This window comes from Rana temporaria, chromosome 2 (genome assembly GCF_905171775.1).
Source record: "Rana temporaria chromosome 2, aRanTem1.1, whole genome shotgun sequence".
Classification (NCBI taxonomy): Eukaryota; Metazoa; Chordata; class Amphibia; order Anura; family Ranidae; genus Rana; species Rana temporaria.
The window spans coordinates 315974345-315983269 of NC_053490.1; the positions used below are offsets into that span (position 1 = coordinate 315974345).

Consider the following 8925-nt stretch of genomic DNA (forward strand, 5'->3'; position numbering starts at 1 on the left):
TAACCCATAAAAGCGGTCCAATCGGCTCATTTAGCCGATGGATTGCTTTCAGAAGCAGCGGAAGGGGCAATCCGTGCGGTAGACCGGATCGTCTCTAATCACCTTTATTGCCTTGGAGAACCCAAGCAACTTCATGAAGCCACTTCTGAGTAAAGTAACCCCTTTTTTTTTATTTTTTAACTACTTGCCGACCAGCCGTCGCAGTTATACGGCAGCAGGTCGGCTCCCCTGCGCGAGAGCCCATAGCTATACGTCGCTCCCTGAAGCGGCCACTAGGGGTGCGTGCGCTCGCCCCTGACTCCCGCACACGCGATCGCTCGTTACAGAGCGAGGACCGGGAGCTGTGTGTTTACCTGTCAGGGAGAGAAATGCTGATCTTCTGTTCGTACAATATATGAACAGAAGATCAGTCATTTGCCCATGTCAGTCCACCCCCCTACAGTTAGAACACACCCAGGGAACATACTTGACCCCTTCCTCGCCCCCTAGTGTTAACCCCTTCACTGCCAGTGGCATTTTTATAGCACTGATCGCTATAAAAATGCCAATGGTCCCAAAAATGTGTCAAGTGTCCGCCATAATGTCGCAGTACCAAAAACAAAATCGCTGATTGCCGCCATTACTAGTAAAAAAAAAAATAATAAAAATGCCATAAAAATACCCCCTATTTTGTAAACGCTATAACTTTTGCGCAAGCCAATCAAACGCTTATTGCGATTTGTTTTATTTATTTTTTACGAAAAATATGTAGTATATGTATCGGCCTAAACTGAGGGAAAAAAAAATGTTTTTATATATATTTTTTTTCGGGGATATTTATTATAGCAAAAAGTAAATATTATTTTTTTTCAAAATTGTCGCTCTATTTTTGTTTATAGAGCAAAAACTAAAAACCGCAGAGGTGATCAAATACCACCAAAAGAAAGCTCTATTTGTGGAGAAAAAAGGACGCCAATTTTGTTTGGGAGCCCCGTCACACGACCGCAATTGTCTGTTAAAGTGACGCAGTGCCGAATCGCAAAAAGTACTCTGGTCTTTGACCAGCAATATGGTCCGGGGGTTAAGTGGTTAAAGCAAAGGAACCTTTTTTTTTTATCTTTTGCTTTTAAAAGTAAGAGATTTGGGTCTTTTTGACCCCAGATCTCTCCATAAAGTGGACCTGGCATCCTTATTTATATTACAAGGGATGTTTACATTCCTTGTAATAGGAATTAAAGTGATTACAAATTATAGGGACAGCGTAAAAGAAAAAAATAATTTAAAGCGTCCCCATCTCTTTGTGCTCGTAAAAACAAACGCATGCATAGGCCATGCACCCATATGTAAACCGTGTTCACGCCACACATGTGAGGTATAACCGCGAATGTTGGCGTGAGTGCAATAATTCTAGTGCCTCTCCTGTAACTCTAAACCATGAGCGTGCACAATTTAATAGCATAAAATATTGGCTATCTATTTACTTGGCATAACCTCTTTCATATTTTACAAAAAATGGGGTATAGATTTTTTTTTTTTATTATTGCTTTTGAACAACCTCTCTGCAAATACCGTGTGACATAAAAATGTGCAGCAATCACCATTTTCTTCCCTAGGGTGTCTGCTAAAAAATTATATATAATGTTTGTAAACCAAAAGTGCCAGAAAAGGCATGGTCTTCAAGTGGTTTAAGCTCTTTTTTTCTGTTTAAGAATATGTAAATACTTTGGACATTAAAGTCTTGGCACATTTGCTCTCTAAAACTTTTTGAATGAATCCTAGTTTTTGCCAGTTAAACTCATTGCTCATAGATGCATGGTGCAGGTTGTCTTTTGCTATTGGGTAAATGCTGTTCCCAAATGGTTTTCTGATGAGGAAAGGGATAGAGCAGAAGAGGTTGCTGCATCAGTATTCCGGGGGGTTTCTCATCTTTTGGATTTGCTGTTCTTTCCTGATGTGTCCATCACATTGCCTCATGGATATCTGACATGGAATCCACATTCAGTCATGACTTTCATCTCTTGTCTCTCCATTTCTTAACAGTAAATGAAGAAAAAAAAATTCATTATTTTTATATTGCAATTTAAATCTAGAGGTTTATTGAAAATAGACTTAAAGTATGTTTAATTTGCCATGCACTGTATAAACAATTCTCTATCAACCTATTTTATTTTTTATGTAGTTTTCACTGTTTTGTCTTTTTTTGTTGCATATCGGCGCTGTTGATTTCCTGCAGCCACATCATGCATGTCTACATGCATGCAGTGCAGCAACTTTTGCACATCTCTCGGGGTGGCTTTCCTGATTGTAACAGCTAGGGTTGCCAACTCATCCCTTTAAAACAGAACACATATTAATTACACAGGTTTTGAGGCTAATTTAATGCAAATAAGGCACCAAGTAAGTTTAATTACCTCCTTAATCAGCCACATAACCTGTGTAATATGTGTTCTGTTTTAAAGGGATGAGTTGGCAACCCTAGTAACAGCTGAACATGACACTTTCCCTGGCTGGCTGTAAAGGCTCATTCGAACAGCTTTTGATAATAATGCCCGGTGTCCTTGCTTTAAAAGACCTTGTTCAGCCACTTTCTGTAGAAGGCAACACCACTTGACCCATCTCTCTCAATTGGGCCCACTGTCGCATGTGCTTCCAGTGGAGACTAAACATGGCTGTTTGAACACACAACTTCTGGTCTACTGTTGTCCTGATCAGGAAACCTGCCCTGAGAAATCCCATGCAGCGATGATGGAGGGCATACTAGTAGATGAAATGTAAAAGGAGACAAGCAATGTTTTTTGTCTAGGGTACTCGATGCTTTAATAAACCACTTGTGTCTACTTTTTAAATTGTCTACTGGTGTAACCCCATCTAATGTCTTGGGTATTAAAGTATACTGAGATTTATAGAATAAGCTCTTTGCCAATAAAAAACATATTTAATAAGAATAAAATGGGAAGGTCTAGTTTATGGCCCAGGGTTACTAAATTGCTGGACAAGTCCCATCAGCCACATGTCTAAAGAAAGTATAGTTGGCACATACTCATTCTTGCCTTGCGGCATCCTAGCTTGGTCTGACTGGCTCCTACTGAGTTGTACTTTTTATCTTCCCTGGCTTGAAAAGTATATGACCAATATTTTAGTTTTTGTGGGTTCCAACATGTATGCTGAATTGGCATTAAACATTCCCTTTGTCCCCACACCCCCTTTTTATCAATAATTTTTATTTAAAAAAAAATCTATCTTAACTCTTGGGCTTCATTTCCAAGGACGTTTTTACAGCCACTTTTTTTAGCCTTTTTTACAGCTTAAAAACGCCTTTTTTTTTTTTGCTGGAGCTCAAAAACGCGGCGGCAGCGTTTTTGAGCGTTTTTTAACGTCTGACGTTTTTACAGCTCTAACGCTGGAGCTTCAGAACGCACTGGTCCTGTTTTTTTTTTTTTTTTTTTTTGCAGCTTAAAAACGGCTCAGCCATCTACAGCTCAAAAACGTCATGGTGGGCATGAGGCCATAGACTAACATGGAGAGCCGTTTTTAAGCTGCAAAAAACGCTCCGAAAAGTGGCTGTAAAAACGTCCCTGGAAATGAAGCCTTAAGTTGGAATGCTTGATCTGTGTACTTTGATCAGTGACTTATAAAACGTTGCAGCTTTTTTTGTCAGTTGCAATCAACCTATATTCAAACAACTATAGCAGCAATGCAGTTGGTAATTTCTTTTACAAGTACTGAAACATTACTGCAGCTTTTATAAATGCCTAAATTGTGTAAACCAACTTGTGCTTAAAGTTGCTTTGTCCCTTAAAAGTTCCTTTACAAATGGCACACCTTGCAAGATGCTGCTGTCAATGCCACTGCACAGCTCCACTGTCTCTCCTAAAATGAACGCTTCTTGGTGTGTGTACCTATTGTGTCAGCAGTGCTGAATGGTTCCTCTCTACAGCACAGTAATGACATGGAGGTCGATGGCAGGATGAGCCATTCAACACTGCAGATTACACAGGAGAGGATGATCTTCTAAATGTCTGTTTTTAAAAGAGAACGCACTCAATGATTACTCTGTGGAGGAACAGGTTTTTAGTGGTGGTATCTTTATTACCTCACCACTTATTTTCCTGTGCTTGAGAAAACAGGCACATAACGGACATCAGGACATCTTTTAACTGTTTTAAGTTTTACATGTAGGGATGTAATTAAATCCTATGTTGGTATTCCTAAACTGACCAGAAATTCTGCTTAGTAATTGTACCTTGCATTTTGCTGTTTTTGAGTTTGTAGCCTTTGTCAAGTACCAGATAAATTGAATGATATTGAATAGACATATACCAGAGACCCATGTTGCTTGTACATTTAAAGTGTTTGCAACTTGGTCTTTTTTTCTATCTCATGGTCAGATTTATTATATAATTTAATGTTTGCAAATTAGTCATGATTGTTTGGATAAGTCTACTGTAGGCATAGGCCTGAAAAGAACATATTTTAAACATAATTTCTAGAATAGCCCTTCTCTTATCTGGCTTACATAGTGGCAGAATAGCAAAGCATGCTAGAATTTTGGTGATGGACTGTGTATTCAGTCTATATCGTACTATTTTATATAACTGAACACATTTTTAAATGGCAGGTCATAACGATTTTTTGTGTTTATGACCTTTGTTTTAAAGTAACGCCCTACTTATAAAACTTAGAAGAAATGATTTTCACTTTTTTGACTCTGGTGTCCTTTTTAGATGATGAAAGTTGTTCAAGTTTATGCAGAATCACAAGAAATTAATCTGCAGGTAAGCTTTCCAAGCTGTGCAAACTCATGAGACATCTGTGCATAACCCCCCGGTGAATTCTGTTTTTGTTTTTGTTTGTTTTTTCCCCCCCCACAGAATGACTCTGAAGTGGCTCAAGCAGGAAAGGCTGTTTTATTATACTTTGAGGATAAACTTCCAGAAATCTACCCTGACAGGACCTTCCAACCATTGTCAGACTTTGAACCAGTGGAGGAAGAAGAGGAGGAGGAGGAGGAGGAGGATGATGGGGAAATAACTGAGGATTCAGATGATGATTTTGTACAGCCTCGGAGGAAACGTCTAAAGTCAGATGAGAAGCCAGTGCATATAAAGTGATTTCTATGCTCTGGACTTTATAATTTCTGTAGATTATGTGGACTTTTAAGAAAAACTTATTTAAGTGTTCCTGGAATATCTTCTCGCCTGCACCAGCCACCTTCAAGGAGAAGCTGGCAGCTTTTAGACAGTATTAGACCAACTGATGTTTGTACAGAAGAGATGAACATTCTTTTAAAGAAGACAGATGGAGGAGACTTTTAGTCACTTTGTTTAGTGTTTTTTTTTTGTTTGTTTTTTTTTTTTTTTTTTTCTTTGCTTGATGGGCTCTGTCACAAGGAACAGCCCGTTCATAATCGGTTGGGTTTTGAGAATTGTCAAGGACAATTTTTTGGTTTGGTATTCTCACCCGCTGTTTGTACAGATCTCTAACTGGACTTGGTGGTTGTTGTTTAATATATTTTCTTGAAGATTGGACCAGTACATGCAATTTACTGTAACACTTTCTCCTCTCCATCGGGCTGCTTTGTAGATTGACTTCTGGAACAACAAATATGGTACAGGTTTAAGTGTGCTCTTTAAATGGTTAACTATTAATTTTAATGGTTAACCATTTGATCATTTTCCATTTCCATATTTTTCAATGTCTTGAGTGGTTACCTGTGTGGGTTATCCTTCAAGATTCTGATCTATAGATATATATTTTGTGAAGGAAGCGGTTTAACTCGGATCTTGAGAACATTTACTTTTGCTATGTATATATGAGGAAGCATACAAGTGTCCATCCATATTGCATTATTTCAGGCAACAGATTGTCAACCTTTTGCTGTTGTCTTGCATCCAAGACAATTAAAAAAATAAATTAAAATACTGATTAAATATTCTTGATTTTTCATATTTTAACAGTTTGATGGAAGCTGTTAGTACATTTGATTGAATCACAATGGCTGTCTTCCTACGTTTTTTTTTTTTTTTTTTTCTAAATTTAGTTTAACAAATGTGTAATTTTGCTTATGTCTCTTATTTGTACATAAAGCCTGTCAGACAGTGGTCTTTCCAGGCTTGTTTTCATAAGTGTGTTCCTATGGATTTTTTTGTTTGTTTTTTTTTTCTTTTGATGCAGCTCTTACTATTACTTGCAAAACCTAATGAAACCACTTAATAGTGAAATGTCTGCTAGAAGAAACCCAATAAATCCAGTCAACGTTTTAAGAAAACTGCACTTATGCCCTCCTTTCCCTTTTTGATGATCTATTTCTACTTCTTTTGCAGCTCAGTGCCCAACAATATTTGAAATGGCACTCAAGCCAAAAATATATCTTTTCCTCCCCACCCTATTAAAAAAAATTGTACAGACGATTTATCACATTGCTATGAAAGATTCACATTGTCAGATTTACTTTGTGTAATGGAATGCGTAGACATGTTTTTGGGTAGAATTCTGTTAAACCTGTGTTCCATTAAAAAAAATAATAAAGGAAAACAGGGATAAAGTCTAGAAATAACCAAATCAAATTACAACTTTGTTCGTACAGGACACAGTAGATATTCTTAGACCCCAAGTTATAGGCTGGTACCTTCGGGTTATTTGACACTAACAAAGCTTTTGAGGCCATGTCTCTATAACCCTTCCTCACTCCGAGTCGTTTTTTTTTTTTTTTGCTGGGGTCCTAAGGTGGTGATCTTCTCTTATGGAGAAAACACTCTTGGCTTAAAAGAGAAGTATGGGTTTCCTTTTTTTTTTTTTTTTGCTTAAGTCTATTCTATGTGAGCTGCTGATATCTATAAACCCTTCGCAGCCCTCTCAGAAGTGTCCCCATTCTGTTAAAATCTAGATGAATACCTGTGGGAGGTTCTACAGTCTTTCGTACTGCATCATGCCGACAATGGACTGGATATCAAGTCTGAATCCACCCCCTTTCCTGTCATTTTGCTTGATTGATGTCTGCTCTACTCTCTGCTTGTTCCTGAGACTTTAGAGCGTAGCTGCTCCCCCCTTCCTTCTCCCTCCTCTTCTGCATGTTTCAAGAATCGTCAGAGGTATCAGCACTTCAGTCACTGTAATGTGAGAGAAGTCACTGATGCATTTCTGTAATCATAAAATCAGAGCGAATACTGGTCCTTCCTGGCTCCCGGGGTTGTCGGGCACCCTTCCTGGCTCCCGGGGTTGTCGGGCACCCTTCCTGGCTCCCGGGGTTGTCGGGCACCCTTCCTGGCTCCCGGGGTTGTCGGGCACCCTTCCTGGCTCCCGGGGTTGTCGGGCACCCTTCCTGGCTCCCGGGGTTGTCGGGCACCCTTCCTATTTGAGGGGGTTTGTACTGAGGAGGTACCATAGTTTGTGGAGGGGGTGACACCATGTTTTTACACACTGGGAAACGCCAACCCTAATAGATCTTGGCTCACTTCTAGAGAGGGGGTTGGAATTTTATATATCATTTTTTACTTATTTGTTCCTTTTTATTTACATGACAGGAGACCTGCAATGTATTGCACACATGTATGCTCTCTATACACAGGCACTGAGGTTTATTTACAAAACAGACAATTACCCTGAATAAACCGTGTCCTATGTATAGAGCATACCTCTGTTGAATACATGTATGATCTACAGTGGGTACAGAAAGTATTCAGAGCCCCTTACATTTTTTCACTTTTTTTATATTGCAGCTAAAATCATTTAAGTTCATTTTTTCCCCTCATTTATGTACACACAACACCCCATATTGACACAGAATTGTTGGTTTTTGCAGATTTATTAAAAAAGAAAAACTGAAATATCACATGGTCCTAAGTATTCAGACCCTTTGCTCAGTATTTAGTAGAAGCACCCTTTTGATCTAATACAGCCATGAGTCTTTTTGGGAAAGATGCAACAAGTTTTTCACACCTGGATTTGGGGATTCGCTGGCATTTCTCCTTGCAGATCCTCTCCAGTTCTGTCAAGTTGGATGGTAAATATTGGTGGACAGCCATTTTTAGGTTTCTCCAGAGATGCTCAATTGGGCTCTGGCTGGGTCATTAAAGAACAGTCACGGAGTTGTTGTGAAGCCACTCCTTTGTTTTAACTGTGTGCTTAGGGTCATTGTCTTGTTGGCAGGTAAACCTTCGGCCCAGTCTGAGGTCCTGAGCACTCTGGAGAAGGTTTTCATCCAGGATATCCCTGTACTTGGTCACATTCATCTTTCCCTTGATTGCAACCAGTCGTCCTGTCCCTGCAGCTGAAAAACACCCCGCAGCATGATGCTGCCACCACCATGCTTCACTTTTGGGACTGTATTTGACAGGTGATGAGCAGTGCCTTGTTTTCTCCACACATACCACTTAGAATTAAGGCCAAAAAGTTCTATCTTGGTCTCATCAGACCAGAGAATATTTCTCACCATGTTGGAGTCCTTCAGGTGTGTTTTTTTTTTTTTTTAGCAAACTCCATGCAGGCTTTCTTGTGTCTTGCACTGAGGAGAGGCTTCCATCGGGCAACTCCTGCCATAAAGCCCCGACTGGTGTAGGGCTGCAGTGATGGTTGACTTTCTACAATGTTCTCACATCTCCCGACTGCATCTCTGGAGCTCAGCCACAGTGATCTTTGGGTTCTTCTTTACCTCTCTCCCCAAGGCTCATCTCCCCCGATAGCTCAGTTTGGCCGGACGGCCAGCTCTAGGAAGAGTTCTGGTCGTCCCAAACGTCTTCCATTTAAGGATTATGGAGGCCACTGTGCTCTTAGGAACCTTAAATGCAGCAGACATTTTTTTGTAACCTTGGCCAGATCTGTGCCTTGTCACAATTCTGTCTCTGAGATCTTCAGGCAGTTCCTTTGACCTCATGATTCTCATTTGCTCTGACATGCACTGTGAGCTGTAAGGTCTTATATGGACAGGTGTGTGACTTTCCTAATCAA

The 8925-nt window shown here is 39.7% G+C and overlaps 1 protein-coding gene across 4 annotated transcripts in view; it reads left to right on the forward strand.

Moving 5' to 3' along the window:
• Positions 1-6252, forward strand: part of TRIM33 (tripartite motif containing 33) — a 207033-nt gene extending 200781 nt beyond the window's left edge. For 3 of the 4 annotated variants that reach the window (XM_040337442.1, XM_040337445.1, XM_040337443.1), the window contains 2 exons: positions 4704-4754; positions 4851-6252. In XM_040337442.1, the coding sequence (XP_040193376.1) occupies positions 4704-4754; positions 4851-5090 (291 nt within the window). In that variant the 3' untranslated portion in view covers positions 5091-6252. The remainder of the gene's footprint in view (positions 1-4703; positions 4755-4850) is intronic. The other variant, XM_040337444.1, reaches the window with a different exon arrangement.
• Positions 6253-8925: the final 2673 nt, after the last annotated feature.